General features: G+C 33.0%; 1 protein-coding gene across 3 annotated transcripts in view; it reads left to right on the top strand.

Moving 5' to 3' along the window:
• Window positions 1–22,374, top strand: part of NOX4 (NADPH oxidase 4) — a 225,920-nt gene that overhangs the window by 99,097 nt on the left and 104,449 nt on the right. For all 3 annotated transcript variants that reach the window (XM_074304691.1, XM_074304692.1, XM_074304693.1), the window contains one exon: window positions 16,748–16,808. In XM_074304691.1, the coding sequence (XP_074160792.1) occupies window positions 16,748–16,808 (61 nt within the window). The remainder of the gene's footprint in view (window positions 1–16,747; window positions 16,809–22,374) is intronic.

Genomic DNA, 22,374 nt, shown 5'->3' with positions numbered 1-22,374 from the left:
TTACCTAGAGTATATAAAATTTAAATTATATCCATAGGATTTCTAAAGAATCTAGGCCAAGATTTTTCTGTTTTATATTTCAGTTTCATGAGAAATTTCATTATTAATGAATTAAGGAAGACATCCAGGAGTTTATGTGGGATAATATTCTTTAATTTGTAATTATCAGCCTACCATTAGCCAGTCCAGCACATCCATTTTCCTTTCCAGCAGGAATTTAAAAACAGTAGGATATGCCCATACTCTGATGTATTTTGTAATTTGTTGTAATTTTTGGCACCAATTTGTGAGTTTTCTAGCCAGGGTCAAAGGGGCCTTTGGTTGCTATGACACAAAAGCAATGCTAAAATACCCACAAAAGGATGAAACTTAGGATCTTTGTCTCATTAGGATGGATCTCTAATCATGCGCTAGCTAACCATGGAGAGATTGAATCATACTTCTTATTTGTAGCTCTAGGGGAAAAACAAAAAGCAAACAAACAAAAAAACCCCACCAAGATATATGCCTGACTTATTGCTGCTACAGGTGCTTGTCCAACTTCAGAAAACATCTGGTGCTGGTCAGAACAATATAATAATTATGTGAGACAATTCTGGAGGTTTTGTATGACTAATATCATCCAGAAGGTGAGCGCAAGGGATTGTTGTTATGTCAAGCTCAAGAACAGCTTATTTGCTGTGCCTAAGCTCTAGAAAACAGGGTATCTCCTAACAGTATCTTGACCATAGCATTTTCTTTGAGTTTGTTTGAGAAATGGAAGAGAGAAAAACTCTACAGAGAATGGTAGGACTACTGACATTTTTAGGCATAGAGGAGACTTAGGAATGTTTGTTGGCACTAGGGATGGAGCCATAGAAAATGAGAAATTGAAAATATGGAAGGGAGAGGGCAAAGTAAGGGAGGGAAGAGTATGGAAGAGGAAGCCAAGGAGAAAGAAAGAAAGGAGAGAGGAATACAAGAGAGGAGAAGAGGAAGTGAAAGGAAGGAATGAAGAAAAGAGAAAGGAACAAGAGGTGGAAGAGGAAAGAAAGATTGAGAGAAGTTAAAATAAGCATTTATACAGCATTACTATGTGCCAGGCAAGATGCTAAGTGTTTTTTCCCAAATATTATCTCATTTGATCTTCAAAAAAAATCTTAAGAGATAGGTTGCAATTATTATTCTCATTTTACAATTGAGGAAACTGAAGCAAACAGAGGCTAAATGCCTTGTCGAGGGTCACACAGTTAACGTGTGTCATACCATCTTTGAACTCAAGTATTCCTAACTCTAGAATTAGCACTCAATTCATTGTACCATCATATGAGAAAAAAAAGTTAGAAAAGGATAGTATAATTAAAGGGAAAGTAATTACAACTAAGACAGAGTTACTCATCTACACATGAGGCTTATGGTTCATTTATTGACAATCCAGACTTGGCTTTGACAATACTCCTAAATCCAAATGAATTATAAATGGAAAAATATACTAATGAGAAAGTTTAGGAATAAAAAACTTTTAAGGATTAGGAGACAAAACTATGAAGACTGAGGGATTTATTTTTACTACTTTCAGAAGTGAGAAAAAGTATAGCCTGTGACAATTAATTCAATTCAACTGACATTTATTAAGATTACATGTATGACATATCAGTTTTTATAAAAACAAAAAAACAAATTAATTTCTCCCCTCAAGGTTCTTATAGAAGGCATTCAATTTGCTTCCTAATTGGCTTTCAACCTATAGGAATATAATTTTCTCCTATAATTTTTTTATATTTTTGCTTACTTACATTAAATGTGTTGTGAAAACGTAGTTAGATGTCTCTCATCCATTCCTTGGAAATATTAAGAAAGTATATTCAAGACACTAGCCTATAGTTTTTGGATTAATATGAATGAAAAAACTTAACCAGTCATTATTTAACTATCCATTTTTAATAACACCCTTTTCTAAATTCCTTGTCCCCTCTAGCAAACTCTGACTACTTTGTTTTGACACACTAAGTGAAAATTCAAGGGGAGCACTATCCTTCTTGAAGATGGAATTAGGGCACTGTGTGGACAAAGACATGTGATGCCTGACTGGTCCACTAAAGACCTCTGTTCTTTTTTCCTATGCCTTGCACAAGATGTTTTGACCATGTGATTCATATAACTATATGATTAACTAAGTATGGTTATTTTCTTTTCATTCTAGTATAAAATATAAACTGTTTTGCTTAGTTTTTAAAGACCTGCACAGCCTGACTCCAAGCTATCATTTCAAACTCATTGGACATACCTTCCTTATGTCTCACCCCCACATTCTGTGATGATCAAATAGTTAAACAACTATTTTTATGATTTGTGAAGTAAACTATTAATTAAACTGTTATTTAAATTTTCAGTTCTTGATCAAATTGGGTACATGATTTGGGCATAAAAGGTGATACATAGACAAATTAGAAGAGTAAGGGACAGCTTACCTATCAGATCTTTAAAGTTGGAATTTGTGACCAAAGAAGAAATAAAGAACATTATGAAAGGCAAAATGCACAACTTTGGTTTTATTAAATGATAAAGGTTTTGCACAAACAAAAGCAACAGAAACAAGATTAAAATTAGAGAAGTAAAAAGTTGAGGAAAAAATTTATAGCCAGTATTAAAGATCTCATTTCTAAAATATATAAAGAATTGTGTCAAATTTATGAGATTACAAATCATTCCTCAATTAATAATCAAAGGATTTGAATAATTTACAGATGATGAAATTAAAGCCAGCTATAGTCATATGAAAAAATCCTCTAAATCATTATTGATTAGAGAAATGCAAATTAAAACAACTCTGAAATATCACCTCACACCTCTCAGATTGGCTAAGATGACAGGAAAAAATAATGGTCAATGTTGGAGGGGACATGGGAAAACAGGGACACTTATTATGGAGTTATGAAATGATCCACCCATTCTGAGGAGCAATTTGGAACTATGCCCAAAGGGCTATAAAATTGTGCATACCCTTTGACTCAGCAGTGCCACTCTTGGGTTTATGTTCCAAGAAAACCATAAAGGAGAGAGCAAAAAAAAAAAAAAAAAAAAACAAACATGTGCATAAAAATGTTTGTAGCAGCTCTTTTTGTGATAGCAAAGAATTTGAAAATGAGTAGATGCCCATCAATTGGGGAAAGGCTGAACAAGTTATGATATATGAAAGTAATGGAATATTCTTATTCTATAAAAAAATGATGAACAAGCTAATTTTAGAAAGAGCTGGAAAGATTTATATGAACTGATGCTGAGGAAGCAAGCAGAATAAGGAATACATTGTACAAGCAAGAATTTACATTGATCAACTATGAAAGACTTGGTTCTTCTCAGAGATTCAGTGATCCAAGGCATTTGGTTAGAAAATGCTATCTGTATCCACTACCAAGACCTGTAACTCTCAGGAAATGTACATCAGTTAGGATGAAGACAGATATTTGCTTTTATTACAATTTACTGTTGATGTTTATAAGTTCATAAATCTTCACTTATTAGTATGTTAGAAACCCAGCTAGAATACATATAATAAATACATCTAGAACATGTAATTTAGACCTAGATGAGACATAGTAATAGATTTCACATTAGAAATTTGTTAATTTTCATAATACATTGGCAAGATATCTGGATTTTAAGAGCACTAAAATTCATCTTTTTTTTTTCTGTGATTTAGGATCTGTGATTTAGAAGGAACATTAAACATCCCCAAGTTCAACCATCATTATAGGGCATGAAACTGTTTTTTAAAAATCCTTGACAGTTATTATTACTGCTATTATTTATTAGTGGTCACTCTCTTGAATAAACTCTATAATTAAGTAAGACTGACCTTCTTATCATATCTCACCCTTTTTGTCCCATCTTTCATTTTCATAATTTTGTCCCAGCTCTTTCTTATAACTGGAATGCTTCACTTCTGCTTCTCAGGATTTTTAGTTTCCTTTGAAATTTCAAATCAAGTGCTACCATCTACACAAAGCTTTATTGATCTCTTCTGGTGCTTCTCTCTCCAAATTAATTTATATTTTTCTTGTATATATTTTACATATGCTTACATTTTTGCTTGTTGTTCTTTGGGAGGAAGTAGCCTCTGTTAGTGAAGGAACTATATAGTTTTGGCCTTTGTAATTGAGTGACTAGTATAATCCTGGATGTGTAGTGGATTCATTCAAAATGACATTGCTGATTGTATCAATTAGGAAAAATTTCCTTGAAACATTAAAACAATTTCAAGGCTCACTAAAGCATAGGATGATAAATTTGGAAAGGATCTTAGAGATCAATTTAACCAATCCTCTCATTTTATAGAATGAGAAAACTGAGGCCATGAAAGTAACATCTCCAGTCACAGAACAAGTTAATAGCAAATTCAGCAATCTCCTGTGTCTCAGTATAGTGTTTTTTCTACTATGTTTGATCACCTCTTGTACCACTTAATACAACTCAGAATAATCTATACTTTGAGAATTTATCAGTAGTTGGAGAACATAATCAGCAGATGTCATAAAAGAATCTTTGAAATAAAAATGATCAAAGCTTGAAACTACAGAACTTCTTCAGTAATCCCTATTATATTACTATGACATTTATAAACTATTTTCTGTGTTATTTAAATTATCAATATTCATAATAATATTAAATATATATATATGCATTATAGCCAATACTAAAAGTGACATAAATTGTAAAGAATTTCAGTAAATTTCAATACTCAGGGCAGTTAGGTGGCATAATGTTACGGAATCCTGGGCCTAAAGGTAAGAAGACATCTACTTGAGTTCAAATCTGGCCTTAGATACTTAATAGCTGTGGCATAATCTAGCTGGTCAAGTCACTTAATTCTCTTTGCTTCATTTCCTTAATCTATAAAATTAACTGGAGAAGGAAACAACAAACTATTCCATATCCCCAAATGTCTGCTCTGTTCTTAGTCTTCTACAATTTTTGTCTTTTCTCTCACTTAGTGAACTTATGTATCCCTATGACTTTTAAAATTTCTATATACCTAGGGGCCAGCTCAGCAATGTGTAGATAGTAGGCACTTGATATTTATTAAATTAAACAATAGACATCATTTTCAAAGTGTCTGTCTCAAAACTGAACCTTTTTAACTCTTTAGTGATAGTGGTTATTATTTTGGGCATTGTTAGAAGTTAGTGAGTCCAGTGGTACTGGGTTCTAGCTCATGTCTCTCTCCTAATTTCCTTCCAAAACTGTCAATTTAATTGCCTGTTAGACATTTGCTATTAGATATCCCATCAACTTTTCAAATTTAACATTACCAAAATAGACTTCTTTGTTTCCAAACCTTCCCCTTCTGAACTTCCTATTATTGTAACTTGTATCACCATCACTATATTAGCTAACTTTAGTGCTATCCTCAATCCCTCACTTTTACTCACTCTATGTATCCAAACTATTGCCAAATTTTGTCATTTCTATCTCTTAAGTACACCTTCTTTTCTCCACTCACATAGCCACCATTCTAGTTCAGGAGCTCATCACTTCTTCTCTAGCCTATTTCACCTGTCTGTTCTGTAGTCTTCCTAATTCCAGCCTTTCCTTTTTCTAACACATTCTATGCATTCTGATCAAAGTGATTTTTTTAAACATTCATTTTTTGGTAAGATTATGAGTTCCAATGTTTTCTTCCTTTCTTCATTCTTAAGACAAGCAATTTGATATAGGTTATATACATGCAATCATGTAAAACATATTTCCATTTTAGTTATATTGTGAAAGAATAAATAGAAAAAAGGAAAAAATTATGAAAAAATAAAGTGAAAATTGTATGCTTCAATCTGTATTCAGACTCCATCAGTTCTTTCACTGGATGTGGATAGCATCTTCTTTCGTGAGTCTATTAGAATTGTCTGGGATCATTGTATTGCTGAGAGGAGCTAAGTCAGTCATAGGCCATCATCTCACAGGGTTGCCATTACTGTATATAATTTTCTCCTTGTTCTGCTCACTTCACTCAGCATCAGTCCTTATAAGTCCTTCCAGGTTTTTCTGAAATCTGCCTACTCACTATTTTTATAGCACAAGTATTCCATTACATTTAAATTCCACAGCTTATTCAACCATTCTCCATTTAATGGGCACATCCTTAATTTTCAGTTCTATTAAAGTGATTTTCCAGTGGTGAGAATATGATCATATTAACTTCCCCTTCAATAAGTTTCTGTTGTTTCCTATTGATTCTAAGATATTTAAAATTCTTTCAATATTGGCCACTTCCTATCTTTGTAAACTTCTTGCCCAATCTCACTCTTGGTTTTAGCCATACTGCCATACTTTCTATTCTATACACATGAACTCTTATCTCTTATCTTTCTGCTCTTACATAGATTGTCTTCCATGCCTTGAATGCATATTCTTTTCACCCCAACCTCTGAGAAGTCCTAGTTTTCTTTGTCACCTTGTGTATTAAGATTTTTTTTTTGATCCTTGCCTTCCAATGTTCTGCCTTTCTAAATTACTTTGTATTTATTAATATATATGTATGTATATATATTTATAATATTTGTGCTTATATATGCATATAAGCATCTTCTTTACTAAAATATAAATTCTTGAATGTCAGGGACCATTTGGAGCTTCTTGTTGAATCAACAGCACTGAGTATATAGTAAAATTTAAATGGATGTTCAATTGGGATAGTCCATACTTGGTCGCTTTGGCATTCTCCTACTTAATGAGATCTGGAACACAAATATAATTTGAGAATGAAGTCCTTTGACCTTTAGATTGCCTTGATTTTTGCTTTGATTACCCTAATTTGAAATCCATCTTATTTTTCTGTAAAGAGCTAGAACTGAGCAATGCACTTGGATAATGAAACACGTGAGACTAATTGCCAATTGGAAGGTTCCCTATTAACTTGTTTGAAGGTTGACCCTCCCCAGCTGTCCTGTGCTGACTTGATCAGTGGGACAAAGAGGGGGAAGTGACGTGTGTGGGAGGAGTAGGAGGAGGAAGAGGAATTGAGACGCAGAAGCTGACTCAGTCTCTCCCAGCGTTTGAGGGAGGAAAGTGTGTGTGAGGTTGCTAGGCCTAACCCCTTGACCTTGACCGTAAAAGATCAAGAATAAAGACATTTAGTGATCCTGACTCCAGCTGATTTCTGGGAAGACAGAGTTCCAGCATTTTTCAGTTTAACTGTGATATTGATGGGCAAATTTAATTCATTGTTATTCCTTTGAATTATGCATGCTTATTTTAGTTAAATTGAAAATCAGAAAAACATTACATGTTTTTAATGTAGCATACAGTAACATGCAAGTAGCAGGAAACTTCACTTTCTAAAACTGAATTTCTCAATTAGTTAATAAAATTTTATTAAATGCCTCCTGTATTAGGCATTGTGTTAAGCACTAGGGATACAGGAAAGGTAAAAGGCAGTAAGCTCAAGGAGCTTACAATGTAATTAGTGAGACAAAAAGTCTAACAAATATATACAAAGTAATATAGGGTCAATACCTCTGAGATGGAAATTAAAAAAAACAAAAAACAATGTTTGAATTTTACCTCTGATATTTTACAGCCATGTAATCTCAGGCAAGTCACTCTCTGAACATTAAATGCTCAGAAATATGATTTTCTGATCTATAAAATAAGGGTGTACTACTTTTATCATACCTACTATCAGTTTGCAATCCAACAAACTGTTATTAAGCACCAGCTGCCTTCCAGGGATTATGTTAGGAAGAAAAAAAGCAAATATTTATTAACTATATTACATATCAGATACAGGAATTCAAAAGGCTAAAGACAAAAGAGAAGTCCCCACTCAGAAGGAGTGTGAATTTCAATGGTGAAACAACATATACAAAGGAACTTAAAGGTGCCTGTGGAATTAGGTAGCTGGAAGTCTTGACCCCTTCACAAAATGGAGCCCACAGGAGGAACTCACCAGTTGTAAAAGTGAGGGATGATTAGAGGTCCCAAGATGAGGAGGCTCCAAGTTCAGAAAGACATTACAGGATAAGACTGCAATAGAAGCAGGATTTTGAAGACCATGAAGTTGGTAATAGAGCCAGTCTAAGAAAGCTTCATTTGGGAGCTATAGGTATAAAATAACATTTTTAAAGAGTTTATATTCTATTGGGAGCCTACAGCATGTAAATAAACAAGTTATAGATATAGTAAATTGAGAGAGAACTAAAGCAGGAGGATCAGGAAAAGATTCCAGTAAGAGGTGGAACATAAGAACAGCCAGAAAGGAAGCAAGGAATTCTGAGAGGTGGAGATGATTAGGAAGTACATTCCAGACATGCATGACAGCTTGTGTGAAGCCACAAAGGTGGGAGAGGGAAGGTCAGATTCCCAGAATTATGACTTCTTAACATCTGACCATTAAGCCAAATGCAACAAGTCTAACCTTTCTTTCAAGCCCAGCCCTCCAAATACCTTAGTTATCAAGTCCTCCCCTGAGTCTTCTCTTCTCCAGATTAAACATATCCAGGTCCTTCAACTGAATAATCACTCAATTATTAAGCATATATGAAAAAATACTATGTAAATGTAGAGTTTACTATTCTGCTTTCTTCTTCTAGAATTTCTTTAGTTTATTTAACATTCTTCTTTAACAGTGGTGTCCAGTATTCGCATGAGGTATGACAAAGGACAGTGGGACTCTGAATTTGTTATTTTTGGAAGTTATACTTCATTTAATATAGTCCAGGAAGGAATTAGCTTTTATTGTTTGCTACATCATCACCTAAACTCAGACATTTAGAAAAAATTCTGTCTAACCACAATTCCACTATTTTTTACTTGTGTTTTTTAAAGTTCTAGTAATCTGAGGTTTGATTTAAACCTGGCAATACTGGCATTCCTTTCATAGGAATGATCTGGGCACAGGTGCAGACCTTTGAATTGAAGGTGTTCATCTGGAGAGGAAAGCCTTTTCTAAAGAACATATAGTAGCTTTCCTGCTTGTCCTTAGGGAGATTCTCATATCTGATAAAAGTAAAATATATTTCCAAAAATTCTAGTCGCTAAACATCTGCTTCTATTAAAATAAATAGTCCCTTGATTGTAAATGTAAGACCCAAGTTCATTATGGCATCAGAATTGAAACAGATTTTGAGTCTGGGGAGGAAACAATCGGCATAATCATTAAGAAAGATCATCTTACCTTGGCCAAGTTGGCTCCATATGGTTGCCAGATCAGTTATAAAGAAGAAGAAAAGCCTACCAACAAGCATCAATATTCACAATAAAGTCTATGTAGCATGGGACAGTGGTGTATAGCCCCATTGTAATGGGCTTAGTGTTTGTCATTTGAAACTAATATGGGCCTTTCACTTTGCTTATAGTATAGTGCTTTGTATTTGACCCTGCAGTAAATATTTAGCCTTGAAGTATCTAGAAAAGGAAGGAGTAGAAGAGGGACCCTAGACTAATACTTGCTTGAAGACCCAGTAGGCCAAAAGCATTGGAGTTGTTATCCTATGGAAATGATATTTAAAAAAAAAATCTATCCCAGAAAGGGTTATGACCTTCTAAAAATTTAGTGTTATTCATGAACACTAATATGATCTTGCCCGTCCAGGTCTTTGGATGCCAAAAGTTAGAGGGTAGATTGTAGGAATCTAGAAATTAACTCTAGGATGAGGGCAATGATTGATCAAACAAAATAAAACCAAAAAAAAAATCAACCAAAAAACCCCCTTTCTTCTAGATGATTGATCTAGTTCAAAGGCTAGGACCTTATGGGCAAATATTTGGAGAGAAGAGGTAACTTTATCAAAAATATAGTAGCTACTTTGCTGCTTGAAGTCTCTTAAAATCTTCTAAAATTAATGTCAACATTAATGGGAGAAAAGAATCTCTACCATCAGTAACACAGCTAGGTTTTAGACAATCTAAAACTGTACTCATTATTGTATTTTTACCACTATTTAAGAAAAAACATGACCTAATTTTATATTGAGTTCCAAGTGTGTTATTGTATAACACTAGAACTGATTTTGTGTTTCTGCCCAGGAAAAAAAAATAAGACTTAATATTTAACCCTACTAAATTTTATTTTATTCTATCCAACCTAATATTCTAACCTGGCAAGATCCCATATGTTATTAACGTACCCCAATTTTGTAGTCCTCTGAAAAATGGATGAGCCTACTAACAATGCTCTCATTCAACTCACTGATAAAAAAATGTTCATTAAAACAGGGACACATAATAAATGTCAGCTATTTATTAATGAAAATGTTTTTATGTGAAAAACAAACATTTGGGCTTTTTAAAGTGCTTTTTCATCTTTCATATCAGTGTCATCCTTTCATGGAATGTTCAGATACCAGTAGTATTAAGCAACTTCTTTATTTGGTCAGCCTCCTCAATCAAACTGTATTTTTATGTGCAGTCTTATAAAATTATGAGTCATTGAACACATTTAGAACAAAGCAGCACATGAAACAATCAGAGAATGAATTACTTTCTCTAGAATATCTGAGAATCTTTTCTTCCTGGTCTATGGTTACATAATAATTATTTCCCATTCACTATTTCTTTTACCTCTACCAGAGGCCAGAGGTATTTTAGAATTTACTTGAAGGATAACAAGGCCCAAACTATATTTTCTGTTTCCTAGGAAACTAGAGGGAAACTGTGTTGAAGATCTCCTCTACCTCCTTCATGTAATATACCCTTCCCCCCTTCTCTCCAAGCAAAGTTTAGAAATTAACAGCATTGGCATTTTTCTCTTGGATAGCTTTCTAAATCCTAATGGAAAGCAGATTTGGAAACCGTGAAAGAGTAATTAAGTTACTTGATTATGTTTTAAAATAAATCAGTGAATCTTAACATTATTTGTTGGGGGAACCATTTAAGCATTTCCTTTAATTTTCTTTGATTACTTTTTCAAAGAAAACATCATGCTAAGGACTTTCTTTGTGTTATTCACATAGTAGGCCCTTCAAATTGGCTACTGATAGCATTCCCTCCTCCCCCAGCAGTTTTCTTAGAGAGGAACTAGCAACTTTTCTGCAGTTTATTTAAGAGCATTTGGAAGTATGTCTTTCAGTTATCTAGTTTTTTTTTTTTTCTTTTTAAGTCAGGGAAAGAAGGGAGGGAGGAAAGAAGTATGGAAGGAAGGAAGGAAGAAGGAAAGAAGGAAAGGAGGGAGAAAGAATGGAACCTGATATGGCAACTAGCTCTATAGTTAGAGAATATGTCTTCATATTCATCATACTACTTGTGTGACCATGGACAATTTACTTAATATTCCTAGGCCTCAATTTCCTTACTTGTAAAATGAGATGTTTGAACAGGTAGTAAGTCCAGTGATCTTTTCTATTAAGAATTTCAGATAGACAAAGCTATGGACTCTAGTAATAATGGCTACATTTATATGACAACTTTCAGGTAAAGTTTTCCTATGAATTTCCTCATTTCAATTTATAAGCACCCCTGTTAGGGGAGATTATCCCTGTTTTAAAATTGAAGCTGCAAATTTAAATGATTCAGCTAAAGCCACCTAGATTGTAAATAGCGGAGCCAGGACTCACACTATGGTCTTGTGTCTTTAAATCCATTACATATACACACACATGTATGTGTATATATGTGCGTGCATGTGTGTATATGTGTGTGTGTGTGTGTGTAGATGGATAGATGGACAGACAGATAGTGTCTTTGCAGTTATAACCAACTCTTCATGACCATATTTGAGGTTTTCTTGGCAGAGATACTGGAGTGGTTTGCCATTTCCTTCTCTAGCTGATATTGCAAATGAAGAAACTGAAGTGAACAGGGTAAATGGCTTGCCCAGGGTTATACAGCTACAGGCTGTCTGATATAGATTTGAATTCATGCCTTCCTGATTGCAGGCTCAGCACTCTACTTTATTGCCTACTTATCCAGTCATCATATTCAACTTATCTTTATCAATAGAGAGAAGATTAAATGTGGAGATTGGAAAAAAGAATATGTTTCACTTTATAGTATCCTCAAATAGACTTTAGTTGCAGGGACACTCAGTTATAGCAGGAAGACTGTTTTTACTTTTGTGTTTAATAAACTCTCTGTGTTAATACACTCTTAATACACAACACTATATTTCATATGAACAGCTCTATATTTTTTCTTCCCATTAAGCAATTCCTTTTCCCTAATCATCACTCTTGATTCCACCATTAGAGAGAACTTTCTTTGAAATTATGAAGAGCAAGGGGAAAATGAGTGAGTGAAACCATGTCATCTTCATTATTATCATTTTCATCATTATCAACAACAAAAACTTGAACCTTTATTCAGCACTGAATATACATCAGCCACCATTCTAAGTTTTGGCTATAGCCTTGGCCCGCTTAGCAAAATGATGCTCTAAATCATTTTAGTAAGAAGTCTAAAAGATTTATGTTTAAAGAGTCCAGACTTAGTGATCAATGTAGATTGTCCAAATAAATGATAGAAATGCTGCTGTATCACTGCAGATTATAAACATTTAGCATCTACTGAAAAGATATGCCCTGATGGCTAACATTATAAAACAGAAGCTGTTCACTCTCTTTATTAGCCTGATAGTTGACAAATCTCTATACAGAAAATGTGATTTGAAAGTATCTTGGAGAACCCAAGCAATAAACTGTGCTGGAGCATTGTTAAAGAATAAATTTTGTCTACAATAGCATGGCCATAACATTGATCCATTTAATTTAATTAATTAATTTATTTATTAATTTTATAATTATAATTTTTTTGACAGTACACATGCATGGATAATTTTTTTACAACATTATCTCTTGTATTCACTTTTCCAAATTTTCCCCTCCCTTCCTCTACTCCCTCCTCTAGATGACAGGCAATCCCATACATAATAAATGTGTTACAGTATATCCTAGATACAACATATGTGTGTAAAACCAAATTTCTTGTTGCACGGTAAGAATTGGATTCCGAAGGGATAAGTAACCTGGGTGGAAAGACAATAGTGCAAACATTTTACACTCATTTCCCAGTGTTCCTTCTCTGGGTGTAGCTGTTTCTGTCCATCATTGATCAACTGGAACTGAACTGGATCTTCTCTATGTTGAAGATATCCACTTCAATTAGAATATATCTTCATACAATATCATTGTTGAAGTGTATAGTGATCTCCTGGTTTTGCTCATTTCACTCAGCATTAGTTCATGTAAGTCTCTCCAAGCCTCTCTGTATTCATCCTGTGGGTCATTTCTTACAGAGCAATAATATTCCATAACATTCATATACCATAATTTATCCAACCATTCTCCAATTGATGGGCATCCATTCATTTTCCAGTTTCTAGCCACTGGCTAGAAAAAGAGCTGCCACAAACATTTTGGCACATACAGGTCCCTTTCCCTTCTTTAGTATTTCTTTGGGATATAATCCCAGTAGTAGCACTGCTGGATTAAAGGGTATGCATAGTTTGATAACTTTTTGGGCATAGTTCCAAATTGCTCTCCAGAAATTGGATTCTTTCACAACTCCACCAACAATACATCAGTGTCCCAATTTTCCCACATCCCCTCCAACATTCATCATTATCTTTTCCTGTCATCTTAGCCAATCTGACAGGTGTGTAGTGGTATCTCAGAGTTGTCTTAATTTGCATTTCTCTGATCAATAGTGATTTGGAACACTCTTTCATATGAGTAGATATAGTTTCAATTTCATCATCTGAAAATTGTCTGTTCATATCCTTTGACCATTTATCAATTGGAGACATTGATCCATTAAAAAAAAACCACTATTTATTTTGTACTTAACAATTAAAATTATTAATACTTTTTGGTTTTATATCACTATAATTTTTAATACACCTTATCATCCCAAATAATTATAATCTGCAAACTACATGAAATGAAAGTGTTTCAAAAAATAAACACTTACTAGAGGAGATCCGAAACATATAGGAACAGGATGAAGTATTTTACTGTATCATACTTATTGAACTGTTTGCTACTTGTTTTGTAAATATTTCAGTGAGTCTACAAAGGCAATTTTCATCCCAATGCTTTTATTTCTTAAAAAGAAGCCAATATTTCAACCCCTTGTCCAATAGCCTGTTGATCATTATGTACAAAAGTATATTGGCAGAAAGGTGACTTGTGCCATGGACACAAGTCTGAACCCTATGGAAAAAATAGAGAATGAGATAATAACAACAACAACAGTGGTAATAATAGCAAAAAAATGCTCATCTCTGTGATATTTGAAGATTTGGATGCCATTTTCCTTCTAAAACACTCCGTGAGAGAATTAGGGAATATTAATGTGGCCAATGTCTTTTCACCCATGTTTCAGTCTCCTGGTACCATTAGGAGTTTTCATGAAAGAGTGGGAGTGGTTTGCCTTTTCCTTCTCCAGCTCATTTTTCAGATGAAGAAATTGAAATTAAGAGACTTAAGTGATTTGCCAAGGATCACACATGTAAAAAGTATCTCAGACCAGATTTTCTTCATATCTAGTGAGGAAATTCCCTCTATTCATGTAGGTGAGCATCTTAATATTGACTTATCTTAGAGAGTTGCTTATAGTATTCAGAGGTTAAATGACTTGTCCAAGGTCACATAATTAGCATAAGTCAGGGAAAAGTGTTGGAGTCCAGCTCCAATGAATACCAAAAGTGTGAATGAATATCTGAGATCAGGTGGAAGATAGGCTTTGCAATCTCTGTTTATTAATATATATTCTTTAAACTAATGTTACATTAATAACAGCTACCTCTAGGTGATACTATATGCCTTCTAGGATTAATCTATATACCATATTTTGATATTCCAATTCACCTTAACTACCAATAACAAGATATCTATTGTAACAAGGGTGTCCTTAACAGAAATTATCAATAAGAGGGTATTTGTCAAAACAGAGTTGTAAATGACATAGTTGTGATGCCTTGTTCCTATCACTTGCATTCTCCATCAAGATTATTCTAAATTTGTTGTGAGTATATTTTTCAAAAAGCAAGGGAGATGGTGAGCCAATGCTTTGAATTATTTGCCCTTGAAAAGAATAGATCTCAAGTAATACTTGGACTGGCCTCTTCCTGTACATGCACTTATTCAATATTGGCCCTCTACATGAAAGACCAGCTATTCTGATTTGGAGACCAGTCCTCTATCTACTTTACTTTGCTGCCTCTCTTAGAGGAATAGTAAATAAAAATATATTTATATTACTTCAAATAAAGGATTTGCCAATCTCTTTAGGTATGTTACATCATTTGAGATTTTGCCACAATCCAGCATGGCATATAATTCATACTGTTTCATAAGAGGAAAGGAAATAGATTCAGAAATTTGCACATGGTTCCACAACTAATAAGTGTATAGAGGATGGCATTTGTGGGAAGACTGCAGATCTGAATGCTGGTCTTTCTTGTTTTAAACCAAGCATTTTATGATAGCACCAGAAAGCAAATGGAATAATTCAAATATTACACTAATCCACATGAACTAGATACTAGGAAATATCTATTCACAAATGAGACAGTCCCTTTAAAAAAAAAAAAACAGAAATTATACAATTTGCATGTGGAGAGGATAAAAATGGTTTTGGGCAAAATTAATATTTGGAATGTTAATTTAGCAAATGAGATTAAACTGTCCTGAAATTTCATTTGATTTAATTTAATTTAATCTGCAACTAAATAACTAAATAAATATAAAAATAATGGACTATTATTATTATGCAGTTAAATAAGAAAAAGAATAATTGGTTTAAAGTTTTTTTTTAATTTCCTATTGAGGTTTATTATTTTTCACTATTAGAAAAACCCTTAATAAAAACAAGCACAAATTTTGAAATCTGTTTACTAATTCTGATTCTTAAAATGGGAAAATAATAGGAAGTTTAGTTATCAAACTTTCTTTGACAACTAGTCATTAATACAATATTTTCCTCTCCTAAATTGTTCTTCTAAATGATATTTCAATATAGTATCAATTAGTTGATCCCACCTTTATCTTTCCATCTTTCTTTTTATCTGTTTGCTGCTCTCTACCTTAATCTAATTCTATTATTATTGTTAGTTTTGTGTGCCCTTTCTCATTTTGTACTCTCTCTCATTATGATGATGATCTTCAGAAGCACTGTTCATTTCTGTGAATTTTTCTTCCTTATCTGTGCCTCTATTCCTCAATTTGCTTGAGGTTTCTTAGTAACAAGTTTTCTCTTGAATCACATTCTTGGCTTTCTGTTTCTATTAAATTTCCTGTTTCCTCTTTCCTTTTTTATCTCCATCCTAAAATCATAATCATCATCATCATCAACAAACCCAAAGCACCATTAGTTCCTTTTCAACATTTTTAGAAGTAGAAGTGAAAGCAACTATATCAACAGGCAACATTTCAGGAGTCCTGAAAAAGAATGGTGTCAAGGAGAAGAAGTCAGAAGAATGTGTGTTACAAAATACTTATTTAGGCCTCTGGTCATACTGTTAGCAAATAATGTTATTTTTAAAAAGAAGATTCATAACCACTATTCAGAAATTTCTTAATATTATATCACTACTTACGCTTTTGGAAAGGAAAATGCTTAGTTTTTCTTTTGGAATACAAAATAAACATATTTTAGGTAATTGTATTTTTCATTTGTTTACTTTGCTATTTATTTTTTATAAAAGAATTTGTTTAGAATTTAATGTTTTCCCTTTTTTTCTTTTTTTATTGATTCAGGAATAAAGAAAATTATGTTTGAATCTTAATTGAATATTCCATTATTCAGAATAGATTGATGCTTTACTTATTTTTTTTAGTGTCCAACTGCAACCAAAGCAATATTTGGGGTTCATCTGAAAATAGTTGGAGACTGGACAGGTATGTACAAAATGTACTTTGGGGCCCAGAATTTATGGCATTTGGAAACAAGAATTTTCACTTCACAGTAAAGAATAACCAATTCATCTTATTCACTCAGTCACTCATTAAGTAATTAGTTAAATCATTCATTTATTTATTTACTCATTGATTTAATTATTTGTTAATGTATTAATCCATTTATTCCTTTATTTCCTTATTCATCTAACAGATGAATCTTTCTGTACTGTTTCCACATTACTTAATGGGGATTATTGTATGCCATTATGCCATTAAACTTCAACAAATGTTTATTGCCTAGATGCTTTGGTGGACTCAAAAAGTCATGAGACATGAGGCTTACCTTTGAGTTTAAAATCTAGTTAAATAACAACATAAGGGAATTTGTAATTATTCCTAAACTAATGATCCAGATAACAAGTGCTGTTAGAGTTCAGAGGAGAGAAAGAGATAGTAAAAAAAAAAAAAGGGAAAAGAGATGGAATCCAAACCGCAAGTACAAAGGAGCTAGTTGTAGAAGAGCAGAGAAACATCTGCTTGAAGAAAGAGAATATCCAGTACAAGAATGTGTTCAGTAGTGTAAAATTCGGTAGATGGAATATTAAGGCTAAGGAATGAGAAAAGACCATTAGGTTTGACAATTAAAGAGATGTTAGTAATTTTGGAGAGATGAGATTGAAAAGGGAAATAGGAAAGCAGATTGATGAAGATTAAAGAATTGGTAAGAGAAGAGGCATTGAAAATAGTGAATTTAGAAAAAAAATTCCCCCAGAGTTTGAAAAGATATAGTAGTATTTCATAAAGGAATAGTAAGAACATTTAAAAATGAATATATTGTATCTTCCATTAGAACGTAAACTACTTGAAGGCAGAAACTATTTAGCCACTTTTGCTTTTGCATCCCCAGTGCATTATTGACATATAATATTTGTTTAATCAATTCTTGTTGGTTTATTATTACCAAAAATAGAGTTTTGAACATATCAATAACTACTTTCACTTTTTTTTTTTAACAAAACTTGATTCATTAGTCTTCTGAATGATAGCTAGATTACAAAATAGTACAATTACATAAAGCACCGACTGATTTCTACCATCACAAAAGAATCTAGAAGATGATATTTAAATATATTTATATATTTTAAAATATATTTATATATAATATTAATCATATATTTATTGTTATACATAAGTCAAATCAATGAATAGCTAGTTCACAGTGAACAGTGGACTTAGAATCAGGAAGGCTCCTTTCCAAATTCAGATCTAGCCTCAGACACTTTATAGCTGTGTGACCCAAGACAACTCACTTAACACTTTTTGCCTCAGTTTCCTCATTTATAAAATGAGCTGAAGAAGGAAATGGCATACCACTCCAGTATTTTTGCTACAAAAATGCCAAATGAGGTCATGAAGACTTGGATGTGACTGAAAAATGACTAAACTACAGCTATTACTAAAAGCCAAATGAGAACAACCTGAACATTTTCATATAGGCTTAAATATAAAGAATAAGAAAAATACTTGGGTATAAAAAATACTTGGGTTCAAGAAATATATACAAAGAATTTCATAAGTCAATAAAATATCAAAGATATCAGATTATAAAAGCAAAGTCTCATAGTATACTACCTTTTTCTAATCCTACCCTATTCTATACCTAGTTACCAGTCACTAAATTATTTTTTAAAAAATCTTAATGTTATTCAATTCATAAAAAGTATGCTAAAATAATTCTAGTAACTTCATCATCTCCCACTTTAGCTTAATCTTAATAATGCTTAATGTTCTCATTTTCTTTTATATCTTTCTTATTGAAAAATGCCATGGAGTAAAGGTATCTTGGAAACTGTATGATGCTGCTCAAAGTGTTTGATATTTATTCAGGGTTTTTCTATTAGATATTTCCTTGTTGCTTGAGCATACATGTCAAACTATCATTTAAAATGCTACATATGAATTCCATGTGTTATAATTCATAAGAAATGTTTTTTTTCAGGTTACTTTTTAGACATAATTAAATACTCCTTTGGAGATAGCAATTTACCTTTTAGTCTAATGCATAAAAAATAGATTTAAGATTATGAAAAGAAAAAATAAATTTTACTTTTGACATTATGGTTCACTAATTTTTTACCCTAATAAAATTTATTAAATAGAAGTGGATAAGATTATGTAGAGTGACTAAGATCAAAGGAATACAGTAATTCTTTTTGTTCTTTTAAAAAAATCAAAGATTATACAATTAATTTTGAAGGATTGTAGAATTTTAGAGCTAAAAAGGATTACATAATATCTTGTTTTTCTACATCAAATATTTATTGATTTTTTTAATCAAATATTATTTTTTCTTATGAATTGTCTCAAAGTAGTTAATATTTTAGATCTCATGGAGAATATTAAGATGGCAAATGTTATACCTAGGTTTATTCTCCCATGTCCTGGAATAGTACTTAATGGTAACAAAATATTTTAGAAGCAACCCCACAAGATAAAAAGGGATTCGATTCTATTTTTCATTTAGGTTCAATCCTTATTTTTATCTTTTCTCTTTAATTTCCCCTACTAATGACATTTGAGAACCTGGCTATCACCTCTAAAAAGGAGAATTGCTTTCCAATAAGCTAATGTAGGTATATGCCCATTTATATTCTTTCCTACTTTTATTAGACATGGGGATTTCTCCTTGTGGTCAAATTCTCTTTGCTTTAGCTCAATTTATTCTCAATGCCCCCCCAAAAAACATAAGATTGTGAAGACTAGGATGGGAGGAATATGGATGCTATGGCCTGTTTTACTAGAAAGTTTACTATATTTGAAATAAGAAAGCCAAGCTTGAATCTGCCTCCATCATTTCCTGAATGTGTGACAGAAGATGAATCCTAGCTTTTTGGGGCCTCAGTTTTCCATATATGCAAAATACTACAAATAATTTCTCAAATTACTTTCAAGGGTGCTATGGATCTTCATCCATTTTTCATTGCATTTTTTATAAAATGCAAATCACTCTACAAATCTTTTAAATTTTTAATTAATTTATTTATATATTTTGTTTTATAATCACTTCTATTTTCTTTTTTTGAATCATAATATTTAATAAGTCCCCAAACATAAATTACTGGGCAAAGGATTTCTCTTTGAATAATTGGATATTGGGAATGGAGTTTAGCATAAATTAAAATTTGATTAATGATTTATCACTTTTGTTTCTGGAAAAAACCTCATCCCTACTCCTTCTCTTCCCCTCTCTTTCCACTTCTCCACCTCTCAACAAGATTCCTTATATGGTAAAGACTGAAAGAATAAGAGGAGGTAAAAAGCAATTGTAATACTAGCCAACACTGGAGTCTGACAGTTTATGCACTATTATATTCGGTCCTCCAACACTGAAAAGTAGGTAGGCAATTTTACTCATTGTGAGCTACCAATAGGGAAGTATAAGATTAAGAGCAGGAGGCAAAGATTCTAGTCCTGATTCTGCCTCTACCTCACCTTTCAATGTCAGCTTTCTGTGAATTATATGACCTAAAAGTTCCTTCATGCCTCTAAATTCTATGAATGTTCTTCTCTGCAAAACTCTTTGATTTCCAATGTTACCTTCTTAATGACTCTATTAGTACCATGGAGAAGCTGACCTAAGGACAGCCTTGCTGATAAGTGTAAGACTAACAAAAAGCTCCCAGGAGGCTCAAGATAGGAATCATCACTCAATGTCATTCAGCTCAATTCTCCATTCTATTCATTGTGCTCCCCAAGTGTCTCATGCTAATATTTTAGGAGTATCTAAATACCTGTAAGGGTCTGGTGGTACAGACAGAAACAGCAAATATCTACATAAAAGGTCGTTGTGAGAGGTAAAATATTTTGGAAACTTTAAAGTATTAAATACATTTCAGTTATTCTCCTTCCTTTGGGTTTAAAAGTTACCCAGAATTCATTCTTTTATTAACAAAATAGTCACATCTTCTTAGGCAAAGCCCATCATATCTGCTCTTTGGAAGTGAATCACTGAATTCTAGGAGCGGCTTTTGGAAGATTGGACATTATGCTATTGATGAGATTTGGAAAGGAGATAGCTTAAGATCAAAAATACCAACAGGAAATTCCTTTTTTTGGGAGAGACTGAAGGAGATAACAATAGAGAATTTTTGTCTTATTTACAATAATAAGAAAATTCCTGTTTTATTTACAACAACAGAGAATTCTTGTATTATTGACAAATATCTCCGGAACCTCTTTTTTTTTTTTTTAATTCATTTTTCCAAATTATCCCCTCCCTCCCTCCACTCCCTCCACTCCCTCCCCCCGATGGCAGGTAATCCCATACATTTTACATGTGTTACAATATAACCTAGATACAATATATGTGTGTAAATACCATTTTCTTGTTGCACATTAATTATTAGCTTCCGAAGGTATAAGTAACCTGGGTAGATAGACAGTAGTGCTAACAATTTACATTCGCTTCCCAGTGTTCCTTCTCTGGGTATAGTTATTTCTGTCCATCATTGATCAACTGGAAGTGAGTTGGATCTTCTTTATGTTGAAGATTTCCACTTCCATCAGAATACATCCTCATACAGCATTGTTGTTGAAGTGTACAGTGATCTTCTGGTTCTGCTCATTTCACTCAGCAACAGTTGATTTAAGTCTCTCCAAGCCTCTCTGTATTCCTCCTGCTGGTCATTTCTTACAGAGCAATAATATTCCATAACCTTCATATACCACAATTTACCCAATCATTCTCCAATTGATGGACATACATTCAACTTCCAGTTTCTAGCTACAACAAAAGAGCTGCCACAAACATTTTGGCACATACAGGTCCCTTTCCACTCTTTAGTATTTCTTTGGGATATAATCCCAATAACAGCAATGCTGGGTCAAAGGGTATGCACAGTTTGACAACTTTTTGGGCATAGTTCCAAATTGCTCTCCAGAATGCCTGGATTCTTTCACAACTCCACCAACAATGTATCAGTGTCCCAGTTTTCCCACATCCCCTCCAACATTCATCATTATTTGTTCCTGTCATCTTAGCCAATCTGACAGGTGTGTAGTGGTATCTCAGAGTTGTCTTAATTTGCATTTCTCTGATCAGTAGTGATTTGGAACACTCTTTCATATGAGTGGAAATAGTTTCAATTTCATCATCTGAGAATTGTCTGTTCATATCCCTTGACCATTTATCAATTGGAGAATGGTTTGGCTTCCTATAAATCAGGGTCAGTTCTCTATATATTTTGGAAATGAGACCTTTGTCAGAACCTTTCCTTTTAAAAATATTTTCCCAATTTGTAACTTCCCTTCTAATCTTGTTTGCATTCGTATTGTTTGTACAGAAACTTTTTAGTTTGATGTAATCAAAATCTTCTATTTTGTGATCAATAATGATCTCTAATTCTCCTCTGGTCATAAATTCCTTCCTCCTCCACAGGTCTGAGAGGTAGACTATTCTCTGTTCCTCTAATCTATTTATGATCTCATTCTTTATGCCTAAATCATGGACCCATTTTGATCTTATCTTGGTATATGGTGTTAAGTGTGGGTCCATATCTAATTTCTG

Source organism: Sminthopsis crassicaudata, chromosome 3 (genome assembly GCF_048593235.1).
Source record: "Sminthopsis crassicaudata isolate SCR6 chromosome 3, ASM4859323v1, whole genome shotgun sequence".
Taxonomy (NCBI): domain Eukaryota; kingdom Metazoa; phylum Chordata; class Mammalia; order Dasyuromorphia; family Dasyuridae; genus Sminthopsis; species Sminthopsis crassicaudata.
Note: the sequence above shows the minus strand (reverse complement) of the source record. Positions and strands in the feature narration are given on the sequence as shown.